General features: G+C 50.3%; 1 protein-coding gene across 1 annotated transcript; it reads right to left on the minus strand.

Annotated features, from left to right (window-relative positions):
* Positions 1 to 1,527: 1,527 nt before the first annotated feature.
* LOC104269186 (circadian locomoter output cycles protein kaput-like) lies at positions 1,528 to 20,367 on the minus strand (the record flags this gene model as incomplete). The annotated part of the gene is given in 10 exon segments (XM_009874926.1): positions 1,528 to 1,644; positions 1,647 to 3,262; positions 3,677 to 3,818; positions 4,182 to 4,291; positions 4,675 to 4,865; positions 5,042 to 5,184; positions 5,619 to 5,718; positions 6,701 to 6,790; positions 11,162 to 11,280; positions 20,187 to 20,367. Coding segments are annotated over 10 exon segments (2,791 nt in total), but the record flags the coding sequence as incomplete, so codon positions are not given.
* Between the last annotated feature and the right edge of the window lie 3,881 nt (positions 20,368 to 24,248).

Below are 24,248 nucleotides of genomic sequence, written 5' to 3' on the forward strand. Positions count from 1 at the left end.
GGCACAAGTGAGGCAAAGCAGGGCATGAAGAAAGACACCCAGGGAGTTGAGGCCACTCCACACCAGCATGTGTACATGCTTGCTGCTGGGCTAGCCCCGCACTAATTACCCGACTTTACTTGTTTAGCAAACAGCACATGCTTAATACCGGTGTGAGAGACGTGATGCTCAGGGTTATGAGTGTATGGAGGGAAGATATGAAGGTCCCCGACCACTCTGACCAAGCTGGCTTATCATGTCTGGCCTTGAATCAAACCCTCACCCGCCTCACCTCATCAGATCTGGGAGAATTTGCCCTGTGGTGACAAAAAGAAACATATTAAAAAATTCACATCTTAGGTTAAAAAATACAAAAGAAAGGGAATTCAACAAAGTGGTTGTGTGGGTCTCCAGGACAATAGTTTGAAGGGCACAAAGCTGGTTTGAAGGAGAGATGCGGACGGCAGTCGCTGCATCTCTTCCTGCCCTTCTCATCGCTTTGGCAAAACCACACTGTCCTGAGAAACCGCTGGAGAAAATGCCGTCGTTCCCCCATCTGATGGCACTGCTGAGCACACGAGAGGAAGACAAGGACAAGCCAGTGATAAACCCAAAGGGAGCTTGGCTGGATCTTCCCCACCCTGCTGGGGAGGGTCCCAGCCTGGTACTCCCTTCTTCCAAAGTCCCTTGGAAGGCTGCTAAAAAGCCCACAATCTCGGACTGCCTCTGCTCTCATCAACTCCCCCTCCCACAGAGACCCTTTAGATGCTGCCGAATTTCTCAAAGTGCTTGGTAATATCTCCTTTTCTCAAGCATCTGGGTCACCAGGGGCTTGGGGGGAGGAGAGGAGGTGGAGAGCAGAGGGAGGGAGGGAGTAAGGAGCAGAGCAGAGGGGTTCAGGCAGACTCAGAAGATGCAGGGGACAGAACTGCAACATGACAAGGGTGGTCCACACACACGTGACGAGGAGACCACATCGCATCAAGAAACAGCCATTCGGTGCTATGTGACTGTAAGGCAGTAGGTCCATCTGCAAGAGGCTACCATGAGCACACGGGCCAGCAAGCAGGGTGTTCTTCCTCAGACCCCAAGATTCTGAGAAACCTCCCTACTGGCATGACTGCATTTCCCTGAAAGACTTCTCATGGAAAAAACTCAAACATAACACAATTCATCCTCGACTGCCTGAAAGGTCTGCTAGGGCATCTCAGTTCAGGCACTGGAAGACAGAATCCTGAGCAACCAGGAAGCATGGGGCACCACTTGCAGCTGCGCATGGCCACAAAAACTCATCATGAGTGGTGACTTTTGGAAACGTGGCTCCTAGTTCACAGCGAGGCTTCAAAACAGGCTGCCACAAATGATGCTGTGCCTGCATCCCCCCAGCATCACCTCCACCTGTGTGAGCTGTGGCACCTCTCAGGTCCTGCAGCCCTCACACCTCACCTTGAGCTGGACCCTGCAGGCACAGGGCGGCTGCCTGCCCACAATGGACACCGATGGGAAGCCAGCACCCTGCTCGGAGGAAGGTGGTGCTCCTGCACCCACCTTTGCAGGGAGAGTTAGTGAGCACCTCAAAACTGAGTCTGGTGAGGAATGAGATGCTCCATGTTGGCTCTGGCTGGGGCAAGGTGAAGCACCCAGCTGCTGGGGAAGGGGTATTTTAGAGGCATCCCTAAGAAAGCTGCTCTCGTGTCCAAAAAGGCTGTGTCCATACTGGCACGCAGGCAGGACAACATGGTCTGTCTGGTGGGTGCTGGGCCCCATGCTGGGCTCCAGCAGGAGTCCACCGTGTTGCACTGGACCTGTCCCACACCATCTCCAAGGAGCTGCCTCAGCCTGCAGCAGCCACGGCTGGTGCTGCGTGAACCATGTGTCCTCTTGGAGCACTGCCTGGTCCCCTTCCCAGGAAAAGCTGGACTCTAGGTGGGGTATCAGGGGTTGTCTGGAGAAGACACCATCCCCTGGCAGCTGGCTGACTCCTAGGGGTGCTGCTGCTTGTGCAGGGAAAGCAGTTTCCTCATCACAGAGGCCCCCAGCCTCACAGAACAAGGACTCATGCAAGCCCCGTGCAGGACAAGGAGCAGATTGTGAGGGCAGCAACCAGAGCCCAGCATCTGGAAGGTTTTTGGGGCTGCCAGCCAGTGGAGTTTGTGACTCCCAGTGCACTGCGGCTGCTTCCAGCTGTTTTGGAGCTATGGTCATCCAAGTCTCTGATGGGAAATCTCCAGCAGAAGCACTCCGACCCAAAGCATTGGCTGAGTTTGCCTGTACCAGGACATTGTGCCACTGAGTCACTGGTGCATCTGAGCACAATGGAGGTGGGCAGCTTGCGCCCACCAGCTTGCACCTGGGCTGACTCTGATCATCAGGAATAGTGTTATCTACAGGAGCAGAGGTGGTAACTCCTGCTTGCGTGGCTTGTCCTGGGTTTGTCGTCTGAAGTGCTACAGAGGACTTGCTGCTGGAGACTTGGACATCCAGAACAGGCTCCACCACCAGCCCATGTGGGTTAAATGGGACCTGCTGTTCTGGTTGAGCAGAGTTCACCTCAGGAGTAACAGAGAGGAGAGAGACCACAGCACCTTGGCCTTGTGCACCAGGTGTCTGAGACTGTGGTAGGGCTTGAAAGGGTGAATGAGTTGCCCAGCAGTGCTGGAAATGAGCTGCAGCACTGTTTTCCTTGTTGCAGGGTGATGCACTGCAGTGCAGGAAGTCCATGCTCTTTCCAGCAGCCTCCCTGAGGAGCATCTGCTCCACGTCAGATGTCACCTCAGTGCCCAGCCTCTCACCAGCCTCCCGAGCTGGCCGCTCCTCCTCTGCACCCAAACTGAGCACAGCCTCCTCCCACCGCTGCAGCTCTGTGTTGTCCCTGCTGAGACTCTGGAGAGTCTGGGAGATGCTTCCATCCACCTCACTCTTCTCGAAGAGGGTTTCGATAACAACTAGCAGGGAGTCACTGTCCTTAGCATCACTGACTTTCTCATTCTCTCTCAGTCCATCGGGCTCGGTGCCGAGATCTGGCAGGGAGAACTGAGGCACATCATCAGTGTGGGAAAAGTATATGGATGCATCCTGCTTCATTATGGCCCCAAGAAGAGAGTTGGGGTCTATTGAGCGCTGCTTTGAGCGGGAGTTTGCTTGTGTTTGCAATTCCTCCTTAGTCTGGAAGGAATCCATGGACTCAGGAAAGTCATTCCCATACAAGATTGCTTCACCGGTGACAAAGCTAAAAGGCAGTTGCAGGTTTCTTTTCCGCAGATGTTCCTCCCCTTCTTCATTCCTTCAGGGTGGAGGGAAAAAGAGATGGAAGCAGCATGAGCAATTCCCCTGGGCCAGGCAAAGCCACCCTTCCAAGAGCAAGACAGGAGCTCACTGCCCTGCCCTGGCTTTTCTAAAGAAGAGGGTGCTGGAGTGCGCTGGCTACAATGCTGCCCACAAGGAGGTCTGCATGGCTCAGGGAAGGGCTGTGTGTCCTTGTCTCACCCCAGGCAGGAGCAAGTAGGTCCACAACTACCGACTTGGAGCTGTTTTGCTGGTGCCTCCCTGCTACAGGAGGGCAGGAGCTGCAAGGAGCTGAACGTGCAACCCAACCACCCTCTCCCTCCAGCCTCATTGCCTCTGTGTGCCTCAAGCAGCCCCACAGCCACCCACACCGAGAGCAGGTGAAGGCACCCAGAGACCCAGTGATACTCACGACAGGGCTCGCTGCCGGGAAATGATGCAGTCAGGCTTGCCCCCTTTGTACACCAGCCAGGCGTTGGCCTGCAACCACACCCAGTTACCCTTCTTGGTCAGCAGGCGGAAAACCGTCAGCCCACTCTCCCCCATCTTCATCACTGGGGCAGGAAGACAAGAGAGGCAGCAGGGACATGGTTACTCCACGAAGGCAGACAAATGGCACATGCAAGATGCCACGAGCTTGAGCATCACCTCACACCTGAGGGCAGAAGACGCAGGATGCAGCCAGTACATGATGCCACGTGTGGTGCTCCCCTGCTACCACCCCCCCAGCAGGTATCACGCAGGAGGACAGAGCGTTTATCAGAGCTGCTCCAGACCCAGGACAGATGGCCCATCAAGAAGCAACGGTACTGACATGGCCAGAGCTGCCTCAGTGCCAGGGAGCCATGAGGGTCCCTACAAACACACCCTGATGGCCCCCTACCAGCCAGAGCCATTGCTCCCCGCCCAGCACTCACTCTTCATGTGGTTCTCTGCGCAGTGCATCATGTCGGCCACGTGCACAAACTGGTACCCGGACCCCATCTGGCACAGCTCCATGTCTGTGTACCCCAGGACAACCTTCCCCCTGCAAACAGTGCAGAAACCCAATGCCACCAGGGATAGATCCTCCAGCTGCACCCCAACAGCTGGATGTGATCTCTTGGCCCAACACCCAGACAACTAGCCAAAGCCTCCCACTGTGGGTGGAGCAACTCTCCACCCTGGGCTGAGCTGCTTTCCCTTTCCATAAACCCACTCCATACTGGGTTTGCTGGGCAAAACCACAGCAGCTAAAAAGTGCTGGCACCCAGTTAATCTGCTCCTCGCATTACTGGGGAGCTACAGCAGATGGCAAAAGCATCAGACACCTTGCCATGGGAGCTGGTCAGATGTGTCCTAATCCCACAGGCTCTAGTTTTCTGTCCAGCACCGGGGATTTTACCACAGAGAAGGTGAGAGATGCCCTACCGAGAATCACAGGCCACAGGAGTGAAGTCCAGCTTGTGCTTTGTCTGGAAGATCGGCATCTTGGTCCGAAGCTCCAGGATGGAGAGTGGCTGAAGGAGAGTTGCAATGGCAAAGAGAGCAAGTGGGGACTCATTCGATGCCTTCTGCTGTTGACCAAGAAGGAATTTCAAGCGCCCGCGGAACTTCAAGGCCTTACAAGGGATTAGAAAACGTGGGCATGAAGCAAACAGGGTGATATATTAGAAAATGTGGGCGTGAAGAAAACAGGGTGACGGGAACTGGCTGTGCTCCAACCCCCACGGGACACGAGTGGCCCCTAGGGAACACACCAGGGGCAGAGGGGTGTCCCCACACGGGGCTGCATTACCAGAAATCCCGAGGAGTTATCCAGCAAGCAGCGGAAGCGGCAGGTGAAGCTCCTCTCCACAAAGGAGGGCTTCTTGGGACAGAGGTGCTGTGGGCTGGACGTGACGCTGCATCCAGCCAGCAGTGACTGGTCGGTGGGTAAGGCTGGGAAACCAAAGGGAAAATGAAGCTAAAGGGCAGTGAGACACTGGGACAGGTTGCCCAGAAAAGTGGTGGATGCTCCCTCCCTGAAGCATTCAAGGCCAGGTTAGATGGGGCTTGGAGCAACCTGCTCCAGCAGGAGGTGTCCCTGCCCATGGCAGGGGAGTTGGAACTAGACAATCTTTCAGGTCTCTTCCAACCCAAACAACTCTGTGATTCTATGATAAGCTTTCCAAGCTGTGCACCTGGAGTCATGGCCTTGCAGACCTGCTCTGGGGAAGACTTTGCCGCCCAAATAAACCCACGACCTTCACAAGACAGGTAAGACCCTGCCATGTGAAACTACCTGCCTATCAATGCCACCACAAGGATTTTGCAGCACGGGGTGGTCACGCAGAGGTGTCTGGCTGGTTCACAGGGATCAGCCCAGCACTCACCCTCAGCAGCGGACGCCGGCACCCTGTGCAGCTGGCAGCGGAAGGCAGCTCTGTCGTCCGCATGGATCAGCTCATACACGCTCTGGTAGATGAGATCCGACTGGAATGATACAACAGGAGAAGAGCCTCAACTCCTGCCCAGCCTGGCAGAGGTGTCTGGAAGAGGACACGGCACAAGGCTTTCCTTCACAGGTATCAGAAGTGCAGCGATTGGGTGTAAAGAAGCAGGCAAATACAACCAGCGTTGTGTGCCGCGTGGAAAGCAAGTTCCAGGAACAGGCTGATTTTTTTGAGAGGGTAGCTCAGGAAGGAAGGAAAAGGGAACAGAGAGGGGGTCTGCCTGGGGAAATCATGGGAATAGCTTGGAGGTTTCTAGAAGCAACAGAAAAGACGACATCAAATAACCCTGTCTGCTGAGGACTGTCACACTGCCTGTTTCCCCAGCATCCTCTGGCCATAGCTAAGCAGAGTTTTCCAGCCTGCTTCCCACAACAGCAAGGCTGGGGCTCTCCTGGCATCACCCAGCCCTTCCAAGAATGTCTAACGCTGAAGCTGGCTCCTGATCCTTAACTGCAGTTATGGGAAATGCTGAAATCTCACGTCCTTTCCCTGCTGTGTGCATCCCTGCTCTTTGGGAAGATTTGCTCTCCATCTGTGGGGTCAACGTGCAGCAGTGGCATTTGCCTGGCATGTCTTAACTTCCAGTATCTTCTCCGGACCAAGTTCAGACACAGAACCAGAAAGGTTGTGGGTTGTCACAAAGGAATCTGCCTGTCTGCAACAGCACTCAAGATCTCTCTTGCGTTGCCACCCCTAGACCTCTGCAAACAAGCAGTTTTGTTTCTTCCACAAGATCAACATAAAAAATAATTTCAAGGTTGATCTAAACATTCTGACCTGACCAAACTATTTTTTTTTTCTTAGGACTTATGCAGGTGTATTTCCTGTTTTAAAAAAGTTTTTTTGTATGCTTTTCTTTTTTTACTCCAAACCCAGGGGAATCTCTATCTCAGTGCAAACCATCTTCCTTCCAGACGTGGGCTGCATCCATCTGTTTACAGTCAGGCAAAAATGATACCCACCTGACGAAAGCCCAGGTAGTCCTGCACAGTAGGGGAGATGTAGAAGATGTAGCCATCTCCACTTACAGCAATGACAAATCCATTGAGTGCCTGAAAGAAGAAGTTGAGCCCAGACTTAGTCTCCCCACCTTCAATCCAGCTACTGAAAGATGAAGTTCTCCAGATGTTTCTTCAGCATTCAGGGACAGGAAAGGGCCTTCATCATTGTTGAGGGTTAGGGCTGGGCTGGCCACTGAACGCTGACAGATGCTCCCTAACCCGTCTCCCTCCTCAAACAGGAACAGAAAGGGAATGAGGCAGAGTGACTTACGGATTGGAAAAAGAAAATTAAACAGCTTTAATAAACTAGTAATAAAAATAACGAGCTATACACATATTATACAAACCCGATATCGAACCCGACTCCCTCCCACCTGACAGCAATCCCCATCGATGCTGCAGAGCAGGCGGCACCTGGGAAGCCCCAGACTCAGGGGAGTTGGATACAGGAGCTGGATTCAGAAACTCAGGATCGGGATCAAAGGCAGAAGATCAGACAGAGTCCTTCCCAGGTGTCAGCCACTGAAGAAGAGAGATTAACTCCCATGATCCCTCAGTCTATTCTGAGTATGATGTATATGTAATGGAATACTCCTGTTCTGTCTGTTACTGCAGAGGTGCCACCTTTTGCTTCCTTGTGACCCTTTCACTTCCCAGCACCCCCAGCGTGGCACACAAGATCCAGCAGTGACCTTGGTCACTACAGGAACAAATATAAGCAAGAGCCTTTCTGCATATCAATCCCAGACAGCAGTTATAAAAGTCAGGCATTGTCACTTCTGATAGCAGACACTGTCTGCAAAACCACGCTGCTAACTTCAGAAAGTGCAGCCTCTTAGAAGAGACTGAGCTGAAAAGTAAAATCATTGTGGTTCTGTCCAGTTCAAACCAGGAAAATCATCAAGGAACACCAGAAAAAAAGGAAAGCACCTTGTGACCATGCGAATCTTCTAAACCTGCTTAGTCAGGGCTGGTTCACTCCCACCCAGCGTTAGCGTGAGCAATGATCCAACACAGACTGATCACTTTTTCTAGACCCATTGTCAAAGTCCTCTCACCGCAGGGCAGCTCCTGCACCAGGAGGGACCAGCTAAGGAGGTTTTGTGGAGAACCTGGTTAGCTACCTCCTCTCCAGCTGTACCAGCTGGATATAGTTTTACTTTTCTGGAGTTCTGATTTTCTCTAACAAAGCTGCCTACAACTTCAATATGAAGCAGCAAGAGGCGGTGTGCAGGGAAGAAGGACTGTCTCGAGGCATGCAGGAGCCTGGTGACTCCAGGAGGACCCTAGCGTCAGTCCAAGCATAATGAAGCCTTCAGGGATAGCAACCAAACTGGAGTCAGTTACTGACCCAACCTATTTATCCACATGTTCTTTTTAAGGATGACCTCCAAAGACACTTTGGGCCTTGCTCCTCATCCTAAATTTTACAGTTAGGAGGTTATACAAGCTAATTTCTGCATTTCTGTATGTCTTCTGCCCACACTTTCTCCAACTGCCCTCCAAAACCTGCCTTTTAATCCCTAGCACCTGAGGACACTGTTATCCCTCAGATTCCTGCTCTCAGCCCCAAGGGTACATTAACAACTCATCACAAAGTAAGACCAAATCTGGCTATTGCTATCATACAAAGATGGTAACACAGTTAAAAACAACACCCACCTTGAAAGCAAAGGAGGTGGAAAAATCTGGAAACTCAGATCCTAGATTTGTGAAGGCCCTGACATTGCATCTCTAATACCCGATGTGGCACCCTGGTCCTTATAAGCGTGCAGACTATCTGACACATCTCCAAGGAGGTGACAACTTCCTGCTCTCATCTGTCTCCCACTACACAGGACCACAGCCTCTTCTCATTTGATTTTGTTCTTGTTCCTGACAAACATCTCGAGAGGCCCCTGAAATGCTTGTCAGGATCAAACCCCATTGCCCCTCAAATATGTCCTGGCATTGAACAGCCGCTGTAAGCCACCATATTGCGAAAATTACTCTCCTCTTGTTGATATTCTAAATGACAGAAAATAACGGTTTAAACACAAAATCTCCAAACTTTTATTAAAAACCATCTTTGCACTCATACCAGCTGCCAATTTCACTTCTTGCCCTGCATTCTTCAATTACCTGCATATGGCCTACAGCTAAATCCACACCCAACTGGTAGCACCTTGCTTGAAAAAGACTAAGCCTACACCAAATTAGGGAAACTATTCCACAGCTATAGGAGGTCATGGGTGGGGTGGAAGGAAAGGAGCTCACACATCTAGTGAATACCCAGAAAAAGTGGCAAAAGGAAGCTATCTAGTGACTATTTCAGGCTGATTTCCTCCAAAAGGAAAGTACTGCACTACATAGTAACTCCTGTCCCCTGATCATGTCTGTAATAGATATATTAGTGAATGAAAGGAGAGAAATTAGGAAAAGAAAACCCCAAGTGGAAGTCTGTGTTTAATCAAGATGAGGGCAGAAGTTTCAGCAGCTCCCATAAGCATTAGGCCAGGTTCTGCCACAAATATGGACTCTGCTCTCGCTGCCCAACTCGGCCGTGCCAAGCTGTCCCCGCAGGGGGACGCCCATGGGGACATGCTGTTTGCTTACAACCAGCTGGAGAGAAGGGTCCAGCCACCCATGCTGCTCCTTTGGCTGTGCTCACAACCTCCTCCCACACAAAAGGAGGCAGAAGCCATCAGCTGAGACAGCTCATGCATTTGCCCATTTACAGTGATGCTCAGGCTCGCCTGGGATAGCTTTTTTTAGTCGCTTGGATTATTTGAGAGGCTGCTGGCTTGAGCCAAGTTGTTTGATACCATATAGATCCAGCTTGCAGTGGGACTGGTCCCTTTTTTTTGTGCGTTGCAGCTGCCTGAGGGACTCTGAGTCAGTGTTTTGCAAATTACAGTATCTGATTAAAATGCTCTTTGGGGGTAAAAGACAACACACCAAACATCGGCAGCCCAGCTGGGGAATTTCTGTCACATTAACACCTCATAAGCTCTACAGAGATGCCTTAAATCACTCAAGGCTGCCAACGCTCTGGTGACTCAACAAATTGCCATCGTATGGTCCAGCTCACACCTCCAGAGAGTGCTCAGGAGCAGCTCCATTGTGGGACTGGCGCAACCACAGGCTCCCTCCTGGCTATGCCATTATTCCAGCTGTTCCTTTGTGACTACCACACTTGCAGGCAGCTGAGAGCACTCCTGGGAGTGAAGTGCACATGAGAGACTTCATGTGGGCCAAGCTTCATCACCAAAAGTCAGGCTGGGCTCCCAGGAGCTACCACCTGAGCAAAATCCCCCACAGGGGCTGCTGGGAGGGCTCTGATCACACCTGACTGTCTGCCTGTAACGATGGGCATTTGTGTAAGGCTGTGCAGGACCAGGGTTGAAGGCACCAGAGTCAGACTTTAAGGCGAGCCAAGCATCCATCTGCTGGTGTTTGGAGACGTGGAAGAAGGGAGAACAGGACTAAAGGCCCAGAAAGTACAGATATATGTGGTGTCAGGAATATAGCCATAGAATGACGTGCCCTGCAGCCCCAAGGAGCAGTACATTTTAAGTTGACATGCCCAGATGTTTATGCAGCACCTAGTCTTTCCTCATGACCTTTCTATCTCACTTCCTTCCAGCTTACGTTTATAAATTGCAGCTCAAACAAACAGTTTTCTGGCCAGCTGATTCACCAGCTCCTTGGTCTCTGAAACTCAGTGAGAGCTGTTTTCCTTAGACACACACTGGCCTTTCTACAAAGCAAAGCTCCCAACTCCCATTCTATCCCAGTCCCCAACCTACAAACTGAACCTGGGCTTTTTCCACCCCAGGCAGAATATGAACACATCCTAGGGACTTCAGGCAATGCCTCAGGAAGGGCAAACAGTTCTTGGTGGATGTTTTATCCTGCAGCTATCACAATTCTCCTCTTGACATTTACTAGAGCACAAGGAACCCCCCACCTAAGAGACTAATCAGGGATGAATCCCTGCACTGCTGTAGGGTACTCCCACACCGCTTGGTTGGGATGGATGAGCTTGTGCACATTGGGCCCACGAGCTGTAGCTTGTCCCAAGGAAAAAATGCCAGCTTTGGCCTCAGCTAACGCCTTTGAAAGGACACAACTCACCACCACGAGCCCTAAAGTTTACAGTACAGCCCCTACAGAGCTGATGCAGCATAACCAAAATGGCAGCAATTGTGGTGTGGGTTGAGAGGGAATAGTGGGGACAGGGATCTGTCCCTGTGAGGCAACGTCACAAGTACTCAGTGCCTGAAGAAATGGCAGTAAAGCAGCTCCTGGCAAGGCAGTGTCTCCTTTTGTGCCACAGATGGAACTGCATGTTGCACAGCTGCTGTACAGCTCAGCAGACAGGGACCAGCCATCATGCCTGGCAGATAACAAGAGTCAAATGACCAAGCTATGGCACAATACCTGGAGCAGCAGTGCCCCCTCAGGAAACAGCTCCATGTTGAGCTGTGGATCCATCTGTCCATTTGCTCCTGGAGCTCTGGGCTGATCCAACTTGCAGTTAACATCATTCATAGCTGGGGCTGCAACTGAGAGGGCAAGAAATCAGCAAGGAAGAGGCAAGGCAGAAGCCTCTCGCTCCCTCCTTCCCACCCCAGTTCTGCTCACGCACGGCTGCACCACGTTAACTGACGCACATGGATCCAGCTCGGAGGAAAAGCAGAGCCCCTTTACAGAGTCATGCCCAACCTGCCCAATGCTTCCTCTGAGAGATTATATCCCCTGCTTGGTCCCATTTCTAAAAAACCTCGCTTCTGCCAAGGTCTGAAGCAGAGATGCAAAGGACAGAGGGGAGGCGAGTGCTTCTGGGCTGCCCAGGCCAGGAAACTCCACCCAACACAGCTAGGGCCCAGCAGAGCTAGAGTTGAGTTGGCTTCATGCCACCCCAGTGCCACAATGTCTGCTTCCCTCTACTTCACGGCTGACGAAAGACAGCGGCAAACCTTCCCAAACTATCTGAGATGCCCTATTTTTGGCTTCCTTTTGCCTTTGGCTGCTCAAAAGCAGATCAGAGGGTCGGTGACCATAGCACTACCACCCAGACACCTGGGGAGCTCTCAGCTCCCCAGACTTGTTGCCATGATCTCTCCAGGTTGACTCATGTGCTGCCTCATGCCTCCTGGCTAGATACCTTCAAGGCAACACCCATGGGTGCAGCCAATACGAAACCTCCTGCCCTAGTTGCAGGACCTTGAGCATCATGGGTCACACAGAAAACTGGTTGATCAGGGAACAGGAATGAAGACAGTGACTCCTGGGGACATCCCCAGTGTGGTACTTCATCTGCTGGGGAAGTATCATTGAAGAACTGAATCCAAACTCAACTTCCAACAAAAGGAGAATTTTAAAGGTATGGTTTTGTGTCAACTTGACCAAAAACCCACAGGAAAACCTCAGACGGGTCCCTGTGTAGGAACCACCCCACCCCTGCCACTACTGTGAGCTCCTGCAGAGCCCAAAGGTCAGACACACACCCCCTGCACAGCCACATCCTGGCAGAGCATCACAGCCTGTCCCATCTGAGCCCCGGGGTTTCTGATGGTCCCGCATGGCCTTGACTGAATCCAAAGGGAAAAGATCTTCTGAATTTGGGGGAGTGGTAGGAAATGAGTAAAAACCCCAAATCATCCCAAGTCTGACCACATATTTTATTTTCTCCATGGCAGAAGCTCTCTCTCAATTCACCATTGAAAGGTTTTAAAGGTTTCATAAAGGTTTGGCTGGTTGTTTTTTTTCCCCAGTAGCACCAAGTTCAAAGTTAAATTTTTAATCTGAAACTTCTGATATGAGTCATTCTGCTTTTCACCAAACCATCAATAAGCAAAATCATTTTCCCTGACAGAGTTCCACTTTTTGCATTAAGAACCAGATGGATGCTAAAACATTGCTCAGATCTATTTACATCTGGAGCCTGAGTGACAACAAGCACTCGCCCATGCAGGCTTTCAGCAACAAGGCACATGGTCAAAGATAATTCGGTGAAGGTCTTGCATAAGGTGACAGAGAGGAACCACACTGTTGCAGTCTCATTAAAGAGAAGTGGAGAGGATGCTCTGAGCCCATTAGGGAGAATTAACCTCGAGTTCTGTTGCAGATAGAACTACTTCAGCCTCCCTAAACCTCAAGTACTACTTGGAGATGCTCAGGCACCTGCCACATGTTCTGCCCTTTCCATCTTGTGCCTTCAATTGCTGGCGGAAAGCCTGGCTTGTGGGCAAATCCCACAGGACATGCTTTTCCCTTCTCAACAGCTCCCCTCTGGGTCACAAAATCTGCATGGCCCCTCATGTATGGTCACACTCTCATTTCTGCAGGGGACAACCCTCTGCAAGAACACTTCCCAAATCAGCAAGAAGTGGATCAGCTGGGTCAGGGGACCCAAAATCTCTGGGATAGGTTTGGAAAAATGAAACTTAACTCCAGGAAAGCAGTCCCTGTGCTCAGTTTCAAGGAAAGGCATGTCCCCAGGAGTTTCAAAAGGCAGGGTTGAAGCAGTCGCCAAGCAAAAAGTACCCTCGCTCCATTGTCAAGTGATCCGCAAGGAAAAACATCCAAAGCCCATCTGGACTATGGGTATGGCTTCAATTTGTACATAATGGAGCAGAATAGCTGCAAAATGAAACATTGATTCTTCTTTAAAGTTTGAATTTTTTTGAAAGGCTGACTTCTCTCTAAAGCATTGCAATGAGGCAAGCTGGCAGGGAAATTCAAAGAGAAATCAAGTTCTTCCAAAACAAAGCTCCAAAAGGGCAGAAAGCATTTTGTGAGGATGCACATCCTGAGAGCACATGGTCTCCAGCTCTCTCCTGGTGTCCAACAGCAGCATCTGCAGGGAGAGCTGCAACGAGCTGGGGAGAACTGCAGTGGGCTTACAGAATCCAACATGAAACATCTATTTGCTCATTTTGTGTTTTCCAGCAAAATTATTTATTTTTTCTATCTCAGCAAAAGGCTTTTACCCTCCCATCAGAGATGTTCACTTCCCCTTCTCTCAGAGCAGTTCATTTCTGCACAGCTGAGCTCCAAAGTTCTGCAGAATCTCTCTCCCATGGGACACACTATGATGTTCTGGCTTGGGAAGAAGGCTTAGAGCACAAAGAGAGGGTAGAAAACCCAATGAGATGGTATCTGCCAGCTGCTTTGCCACTCAGCATCACTACACTGGGATTTCAAGGTGTTAACTGCAGGGCATGGACTGTAACTGGTGCTTCTAAGCACTGGTGGTGTAGAGTAGCTGGTCTTCACACCCAGTCCACTCCCCACTATCCATGGGAAGAGGCCGAGGAGATGCTGAGGCCACTGCATGAGGCAAAAAGTGCAGAGATGCCTGGCATCTCCTTCCAGCAACACCAAGCCATGCACAACCATTTTCCCCTTGGACCTAATCCCAGACTCTGTCAGATTAGCACCAACCTTTGCCTCAGCTGTTTAATAAAGGCGTCATGCCAAGCAGAGCAGGCTCACGCCATCCAAGTAAAAAAGGCAAATGCCAAACCCACGGATTATAAACCTATTAGAAGTCGTCACTCAGCACTTTTCCAGGGAGAACAGAAATGCCCAGGGGAGCGCTGACAGCCTCAAAGCCCGCACCAACCTCTCCAACCTGCTGCTGCTGCAAATGCTCCTGCACAGTCCTGTAGGATCTTGCCCAGGGAGAGATTTTAAGTTTGACTCTTTTCACTACATGAGTTAACTTCAGGTCCAGACCCCTGCTGCTCCGGCCCATGGTGACAGCAAACAAGGAGATGAATAAAAAAGCTAACTTAATGCTGTCTGCAGTGCGATTACCCAGTGAAACCTGCTGCCAGCTGCCCCACAGCAGAGCATTGCGGAGTTGCACGACAGAGGTGGGAAGGGACGTGGCAAGGTCTCCCAGGCCAACCCTCTGTTTGAGCAGGTTCAGCTGGACCACGTTTCCCAGCACCATGAGCAGCCCCTTGCACAGATGGGTTCTTGGATCTGACTTTCCTAACTGCACATAATGGAGCGCAGGGATGGCAAATGTCTGAGGCTGCTGGTGGGAAGCACAGATATGGGAGGACTCACCCTGCCCTCCTCCACAGGCAAGAGAATAGAGACCCACCAGGACTCCAGCTCCCCTGGTGGCAGGACGAGTCACCCAGCACGTCCTTGTGGGATCCACCTCTGCACGAATATCTGCTGGTGCTCAAATGCTTGCCTGCAGGTCTAGGTCTTGCTGCGGAGATAAGAGGCTATCATCATCTTCGTTTTTTACATGAACCCTAGTAAACGAACTCCAGCACAGATCTCCAGCTAGCCAGAGATTTTCCAAGCTAGCTAGAGTTTTTCCAAGCCCCTCTGCCCTAAACAAATACACCCAAGCTTTCATGAGATCTCACTATTTGCAGCAAGTGGAGCTCCCGTCACAATATACTAAGCCCAGGGCATCACGGCAGCCAGCAGAACTGCAAACATACGTGGCTGCTTTTCTCCTTGGGCACTTACTTACTCTCAAGAAGAAAGGAATCAGCAAAGTCAATCCAGATATATCTGGGAGATCATTAGACACAGGTCCAAGCAGCAACCACTGCAGAGTGGTTTGTAGACGGAAGATCAGCACAGATCTGGTGGTGAGATTCAGCCATTCTTGACACAAGTGACAAAACCTTTCAGTGCCTTTAAGGCAGGTTTCGATAGCACCAGAGTTGTCATTGCTATCTACCAGCACTCAAAGGCTAGATGTGAGGAGCAAAGACCAGAAGAGACCAAGCCCTGAACTTGTCATGCTTTACCCATGTAACCCTGGGCAAGACTGAAACTTTCCCTGATGCTCAAAAGCAAGCTCTGCCCTGGGAGCAAGGAGGCTCTTCATCTGCTTCAAGAGAAGAGCAAACATGAGACTGCTTGAGTACTGCAGGTCCCCATGTGAGGTACAGCCAACTGCACAGGGCAAGCTGCTCCCCTCGGTGTGCACCAGCCACAAGCTGGTGACAAGTGCATGCTGCAAAGCAAAGAAAGATGGAAATTGGGACGTCTGGGTCTGTTCCTTCTCCTGACTATGGGGAAGACTCAAGCCCAGGGGACACAGCCACCACCTACTGGCACTTGGCACACATCACCTGAGGGCCACCATGGCCTGCGACGCACGTTTGCCATATGCCAAGCCCAAGACCGTGCTGTCTTTAGCTCCACCAGCGCTGGTCTGTGCAACCACCATGCTACTCCTAGGAGAGCGAGAAGACCAATCCTGCCAACTTTTGTACCGTGGCAGAGCTTGGCTAAAATATGCTGAGCTTTTACCAATCTATCTCAAAGTCCAGCCCCACCCAACCCCAGGAGAAGGAGCAGTTCAGGAGCTGACAATCATGGCCAATCCAGATGATTTCCCTGAACACTCAACTCCAAACTTGCATGTCAAATTTCCATTAATTTTTGGTTTAGTTTGTTTTTATTAATTTGCACAGGGAAGACTGTGATACCAGGCAGAAGGGAGCTGTGCAACATCTGCAGCTCTTGCATCAGCGGACAGACAAGTTACAGCAGATGTGTGTATGCCCCAAATGAGTCTGTGGAGATCTGGAGCTTCGAGAGCTTTCCTCACAATACCTAACCCTTGTTGTTTCCAGCAAACTACAAGTTTTTCTGGTTTCTCATTAAAGCACAGACAGAAAACACTTAAAACTAAAGCAGATCCAGTGAGTCATTACCCTGCAATATCATCTCCTGGTTTCCAAACAGCCTCAAGCTCCAGAAACAAGTCCAAATCCCAAAAGCACTTTGTTTCAACTTCCAAAAAATAAATCCTTGTGAGTTTCCAGCTGTGATCCTGCTGCCTATTTATCCAGCTGCAGACCCCAAGCATAAATCATGACAACCATGATCCTCCCCAGATGGGAGAGGGGAGGATGCAAAAGCTCCTGTGCACCTGCTGCTGACTCACAGCTCTCGTGGCCAGCCCTCACCTTGACCATCCCCCTTGCCGTGCCCATCAGCCAGCTCTCCCTCCCGCCCTGAGGAAGGTGACTGAAGAGCTAAAGGCACCATTACAGAGGAGTAACACGGGTATATCCAGGAGGGGACACTGGAGTTTCACATCATAGGATCATAGAAACAATAGTTTTGGTTGGAAGACACCTTCAAGATCATCAAGACCAACCTTTGTCCCAGCCTGACCAACACCACTAAACCATGTCCCTCAGCACAACATCTCGCCATCTCTTGAACACCTCCAGGGATGGCAACTCAACCACCTCTCTGGGCAGCCTGTTCCATGAACTTCAGGGTAGGTTGGTTGTTGGATTTTGAGTCGGGTGTTGTGGGGTTTTTTTGGATGCCAATTTTTAAATTTTTAAGAGAGAAACACATCAGGCAAGTACAAGAAAGCCTGAGCTTTGGGAGCCAATTCTCCAGAGAGTTTGGCCATCGATTTATTTTCTGCTTTGAGTCTGTTGACAGGAATGGGCAAACGCCATCAGGCAGAGGTATCCTGGCAAACACACACCCTGCTCAGTGCCCACCCACTAAGCCGGGTGGCCAGACAGACAGACTCCAACATGGGACCCACCTGGGTCTGATCCCATCCAGATGACATGAGACAAGTCCCTTTCCCTAGTATCCACCATGTAAACAGGCACTGATGGCAGCATCCAAACCCACTATGAACCCCTCCACTCTGTCCCACCCAGGACACTGCCCCAGACCCTGACTTCCTAAACCCCATTACATAGGTCTGTTCCCAGGCCAGAGGCACACAGTACCCACACACCAGAAATTCCAGAAAAGATGGAGAAAGTTGGAAACCTCTTCCTTACATCACTCCTTATGTAAGCAGCCAAGCAAGTTGCAGACAACACAGTCCTACAGCTGGAGAACAGAAGGAATGCAGTACAAGAAAATAAGGAGCCTCAGAACATCACTCTGAGCCCCCTTGCAATTTAGTTTCTGAGAGCTTGGACACCGGATACAAATCCAAACTTGCAGAAAGATAGATTCAGAGGCCACAACACAGTCAGCCCTGGGCACGGCTTCCTGAGGGACAACAGATTCAGCTGCATGGTGCTGCAAAACTCACCTCTAGGTCACTGAGCTTTTAACATGAACTTATCAGGAATTCCATTTGCTTTGTCCCTCAGATAAAGCAATCTTACAAAAGTCACTGTATGTGTAAACATTTACACAAAAATCTGTGCAAGCTGAGCTTGAAATCGAACATGCAAGATAAGAGCTGGGCTCATTCCCTCAAAGTGAAAGCCATGCTCGGTCCGAGATGCAGACTGGTGGAAACACCAAAAATTGGTAAATTTTTCCCCTGAAGAGTAGTCAACACCAAAAATAAAAGCTGTAGAGCTTGTCAGAAAACACTAACCATCCTTGCTGAGCTTTCAGTCCATCTACAGGAGCTGATGCCATTTCTGTCCTGTTCAGAGGAGGTCTTAAAAAACATTTCTAAAACAGGTCCTCCTTCACCAGTCACTGCTTGCTCACAGCACAGCCCTAGCCGGCATACGTCCAGGGTCACCCACCAGTACCTGCCTCCCTGCTAGACTGGTTATAACCACATACTTTGGCTCCACATACACTCTGTTAACCCTTTGCCTGGGAGAAAGGGCAAGTGCCCAGACTTAATAGAAATGCCTGAAAAGAGGAACTCCTTATCAATATGGCGCCAGTTAATGCTGCTTGGAGACAAGGCAATGGGTTTGGGCTGCTGATGGAGAAAAGCTGAGGCAGCAGAGGCCAGAGCTGCTCACGAGGCAATGCCATGCTCTCCTGCTGCAGGAGAGAAGCCCGCATGAAGCAGAAAGCAGACGACAGCAAAACTGATCCAGAACGTACAGCACAAGGTCTTTCACCATCTCCCCCCAAAACACCTGATGTGATACACCACGAGCAGGCTGCCGTGACTTGCACATCACAAGGGTCTGCATCAGGTAGGGCTTGAACTGAGGTTGACCTTGATGAATCGGTGGGATGATCTGAAGTCAAACAAGATGAACATCAGGGCAGACACGGGCAGAGCGAGGCGGCGTGGGAGTGCAAATCAAAGGCGCAGTGGCCAAATGGAAGTAATTGGCCTGAGAGAACGGGTGTCCAAGGAGGAGACAAGGCTGACACTGAACATGAATCCATGCAATGATGACTGCTTTTCCAAAGCGGCTCTCAGGCTGGGAAGCACATGGTGAGCACATCCAGTGGGAACTGCTCCTGCTCAGGGGCATGGGTCCCAGCTGAAGAGCTTGGCATAGGGGCCTCCTCCTGCGCACCAGCATCCCCAGCTGGAAAGGGTCCTGAGAGAGCACCTGAGGGACAGGTTACAAACCTGGCATGGGGCAAAAGCTAAGGAAGACAAGTTTATTCAGTCTGAAGGGGAGAGGACACGATAAGGAGCCTTTAAGTATAGACAGATGCTGATGGCTTCCTACCCTCCACATGCTCTGCTTTCACCAGGGTCCATCACCTGTCCCTTTGAGCCCAAGGCACCAGAGATGAAACATGTCCCCATACATTCATCCTGACCCCCCTCCACATGCCCATATAGCAGTCCATGCTTCCCCCAGCTGCAGGAGTCACCCCAGGCCTCAAGCATCGCTCTGTGGCATTTAAACAATTGCTTTTGGAAGCAGGTTTTGAAAGCAATCCCTGGCAGCTTTTCAGGCTTTATTTGCACTGCAGCCTGTGGTTCCTGTCCTGCTGTCAGGCACAGGAGCATGGTGACTCACAGCCATGAGGTGACTTACTCCCCGCGAGGCTCTGCACCCTCATACTCCCTCTTAGTCCAGACATGTGCTGGGTACCACAGGGTGCAGCCCCATCAGTAAGGAGGGGGCTGATCGACGCTTGTTTTCCAAATGTCAGTGGAGAAAGCAATGCAGGTTAATACTATGCCAGCACTGCCTTGGAAATAAAGACCAGTTGCATCCCTGAAACATCACATCTTGCCATCACTGCCTCAGGCTGCCTGCCTTCCCAGCTGCCTGCCCTGCATCTCATAGATGGCCAGGTAGTGAATTCTGGGTTTGCTCCCCCAAAAAACAGACAATGGAGGAAGAGACACTCAGCAAGGCTCACTCTCATCCTCAATTCCTCAGCCTGGGAGAGGCTGCTCAGCAGGGCATGGAATACGAGCACATCAGCAAAAAACTTCCATGTACTACGGCTGGGGCGAGAGGGCAGCCAGCAGGTCTGTGCACCTAGGATAGCTCAGCTGGCCTCCTCTTCAAAGTATTTTTCTTGCTCAAAGGCAGCACCACATCATGGGATGTTTAATGTGTACACGGGACCCCTGTTCATCAAATCCAAGGTCTGCAGAAGAACTCTGGAGCCCCAGCACAAGTGTTTTCACCAGCAGTAACTATCTCAGATACACCAATGACTGCTGAAAAGCAAACATGGCTTGGAGTGGGATGTAAGCTGCACAGTGGAGATTGACCCCAGGGGCTTTTTCACCTGTCATGATATGGACACTCACCCCTCAAGTAGCTCTTCACCTTCAGGTATCCAACAGCCAGCCGTAGGATGGAGAGTTTATCAAGGCCGGTGCGCACATCTTCAGGGAAGGGCAGCAAGCCAGTCAGCTTGTTCAGCTCCTGGTTAAGGCGGTCTCGATGCCGCTTGGAGGGGTTGGACTTCATGCCCTGAGGAGGTGGTGGTTTGGGGCTGGAAGAGGCAAAGGAGAGTTTAATCAAACTAGACCTGTCCATCAGGCTTTTCCAAAGCCAGTGTTGACTTTAGTTCAACCACAACAGTAAAACACCAGGTGGCCAAGGTAAGACCATGAAGTAGCAAACGCAAGCTTCAGCAAGGCCACACAGCAATGGCTGGAGGAGACATGGCCATCCCTTACGGCCACCTTGTGCACCCCAAGGCATGATGTTCTCCAGCTGGCGTGTGGGGTGATCCTCAGTTGGGCATCTTCATGTACAGCCTGGCTGAGACAGCTCAGCTGGATATTAAAACCTTGCTCCCACCTTTGTTCTCACCGCTGAGCTCCGGCAGAGAAAGGGACACTGAGGGCAGAGACCTACAAGCCATCAGAGCAACTCTTGGAGGTCTGGTTGGACTCTTCCATCCACACTCAGCTCTGTCCACTCTTTCTCTTCTTCTTCCTCATCCCATACCCTCCCTGTCCATGCTCCACATGCTCACACCAGGTCCTCACCATGGACAGCACTACCCTGAGTTGTTCAGAAGATCGCATCAGCTGTTTTGCCTGCCCAGGACCAAATCAGCTCTCAGGCAGGCCTTGGCAACAAGCATGCTAACAAATACCGAGAATGGAAAGCAGAAAGGTTCAAAAAGATTTTTCTTTTTTTAATTTACTTTGTTTTGCTGCTTTTAAATTTCCTGTGACTGCTCAGAGCCAGATTCTATCACTTTAATTATAAATATTACAAAGAGAAGCACACATGAAAATCAATGACAAGACCTAGACAAAGAGATGCTATGTAGGGCAGTTTAGGACACAGCACATAGAAACCAGCCTCTTTTTAAAAAAAATCTACATTTTTTTTTTTTAAAGAGTAGATTTTAAAAGAATAGTCTGTCCCAATATTCTGATTTCTGATCCTTTTGCATGAGTATTTCCAGCCTAAAATAATATCTGATGCCAAACTTAGGCGCAGTCTGCAGTAGCAATAGGGTCTGCAAAACCAGCTCTTGTTTGTCTTAGGTAGACATGGGGACCTGCCTTGTTATTTCACATGCTGCAACTGAAGTCCCAGACACAGCAGCAAGAGGTTAGTTAATAACTTTAACGAGTCTTGGATGACACGTTGTCTCCTTTGTTTTTTAACGCTGATTTGAATTTTCTAGCTTGAAGAAAAACCCTTCAGATCTCCCCTAATATGTGACTCTCGTTGTTTTGATGTAATTTGTCTAATCACAAACTCCTTTTCTGCAGGCATCCTTGCTTTGTAAAGCAGCTTCAGAGGACAGGATCTGGAGTATTTAGCAGCAATTTAAGTTCTCCCCTCTACTACCTCTCTTAAATCTCATCTGGCAGGACTGCTCACATGTGTGACAAGAGAGGAAATGAGCATTAAATGAAATGCAGTGATGTGTCTGTTTAATTTTCATTACAGAGAGCTACCAAGAGGGCTTCTAAGCATGAATGGGAAATTGCACAACTTCTCCAGAAAAGCTTGGTCGTGCTCTTTTGTAGCATAAACATCAGGAGGGATACACCCTGTGCTTCTGAGAGAGGCCGGGTACAACTCTTCACCAAATTTGTCCATACAAGCCGAGTAAAACACATTGGCACAAGTGCTCTTATGTACCCCATTAGACAGTGACTTAAACACTTCTGAAATTACAGTCACTCATCAGGAAGGAAAAAAATGAAATAGTTATTCCTTTGACTCTCTCTTAGAAAAAAAAATAAGAAAAAGAAAAAAGAAAGCTGGGTGAAGAAAATTATGCTGAGTTTCCTCAGACATTCTTTAAAGAAAAGTCCTCTGCCCTTATCCTAGTGTCTCTGTTCCTGCAGGTCCCCAGCTGCAGCACACAAGGTGCGTCACAGCCACCCTTGAGAGGAGGGATAACAAAGAGGAAAATGCCTCTTGTGACACCAGGCAGCACATTTCCACGGGCAAATGCTGCAGCCGGGAACTCCCAGGGCCAGAGGCTTCACAGTTCTCCATCCTCATGGATGCCACAGCAAAACAGCTTTCAGTTGCTCATGTCTGACAAATTCGTTTGCTCTCTGCCAGGCAGTTATGAAGCTCCAAAGAGCTCCATGTAAGCCAGCAGGTGAGGCCAGGAGAACTGCCAGCCCCCATAAGACATACTTACCATGGGAAACACATTGATCTTGAGCACAACCACTTTACTAGCCACCAGAAAATCTGCATGGGTAAGCACCACAGGAAATGAAATGTCTTCCCACTCATGGGAAGAGTGAAGCTTGGTCTGAATGTTTGAGATCTGTTTAAATTCCATGCACTTAGGGACTGTTTCCATCCGCACTGCAGGGTGGCAAAGAACTGGCAGTCTCTGCTGGTCCTGGGCACCGTGCAAGGCCATCCCAGGGATTCCTGCTACCCAAGAATAACCCCTGTGTCCAACGAGGCAGCTCAACACTTACTCAACAAGCAAGGAAAAGGCATTTTAAAGAGGTCTGACCCCTCCCATTCTGTTTGCAGGAGCCCTAATGTGGCACAGTCATATGAAATGGATACAGTGCAAAGCTCAGCGTGGCTGTGCCACAAAGTTCACAGTGAAGTTGCTGAGAAAAGCTGCTGACCCCTGTGTAGATGGGCCAGGGCAAAGCTGCAGGGAAAGCTCTGTTCCCAGCGGGGCAAAGGCTGTGCCGCTGCTGCAGTGTTGTTTTTCCCCAGCTGCCCTTTGAACAGGGAACGCAGCAGGAAGTTTATGAGTTTTGCAAGCTCACAAGGACTAAGTGATATTAACTAGTAACAACAGCTGAGGTTGCCTGAGCTGATATAGCGTCTCCTCATTTTTATTAATTTTTTTAATAAGTGAAAAGCCCTGAGCAAACTGTAAAGGGACCAGAGAACTCCCTAACCCTACCTTTCCCTCCCCATACATCCCACCACCCCCAGCCCTGCTCTGCCTAGCCTCTCCCAGCAAGACCCTGCTGCAAGATCTCACCAGTTGCAAGGGAAAACAATCTCTTCCAGTTCCTAAGGTTGGTCCTGTAGTATCAGGGATGAAGGTCCCTTCTGATCCAAAGAGACAACTTCTCCCGCACCCAAAGCCACACAAACTCGGCCCAAACCCTCAGCCTGGCCATACCAGCCCCACCATAGTGCTGGAATCACTGCTCTGAGATGAGCAGGAGAAAGGTTGGAGGCAAAGCAGCTATTTTCACACTTCTTGAAGACTCCCTAATAAAGCCCAAGAGAGGCTCTGGCTCACCTCTCCATAGATTTCAACATTGATGCTCCTCCTTCATCCTAGGCTTGGGCTCAGCTTAACCATCTCAACATACGTTTGTAACATTGATGCTCCCTCCTTTACCCTCTGCCTTCCCCCAGTGCTTACTGGAAATACATATACACCTTTATCGCCCATACTCCTGGTGAACTGAGGTAAACAGGCTGATGTGACTTAGGAGCTGCTGTGGGGTCCATCCCAAAGCCAGGAAACTCCAGTACCATGACCGGGGGCATTATACAAGCAGCAATTGAACAGCATGATAATTAACAATTAGGAACAGGGAACTTGTGGTAAATAGTAGTTGCTGTACATTGGATTGATGCAGGCACTGAAGCATCAGCCAGCCCGCAACTCGAACCAGAGGACAGCTGAGCAGCTCACACTCTCCAATGAGCTTTCCCACAGGAAAACTGGGGTTTGCAGGACAGTCATCGTTGGGATTTTTATTTTTTCACCAGCATGCCAGAGCCTACAAACCATTAGCTTCACTGACTAAAACAGAGTAGCCCAAGCGTGCTGTCTTCCTGCCTCTTTTGCTGCTTCAGTGCCCACATCAGAGCAGCTTAACGCAGCTCCCCGCCACCCGTCCGGCTCTCCCAGACCCGTTTTCCACCACCCTGCCTGGTCCCTCACA

This window comes from Apaloderma vittatum, unplaced genomic scaffold (genome assembly GCF_000703405.1).
Source record: "Apaloderma vittatum isolate BGI_N311 unplaced genomic scaffold, ASM70340v1 scaffold40248, whole genome shotgun sequence".
Lineage (NCBI taxonomy): Eukaryota > Metazoa > Chordata > Aves > Trogoniformes > Trogonidae > Apaloderma > Apaloderma vittatum.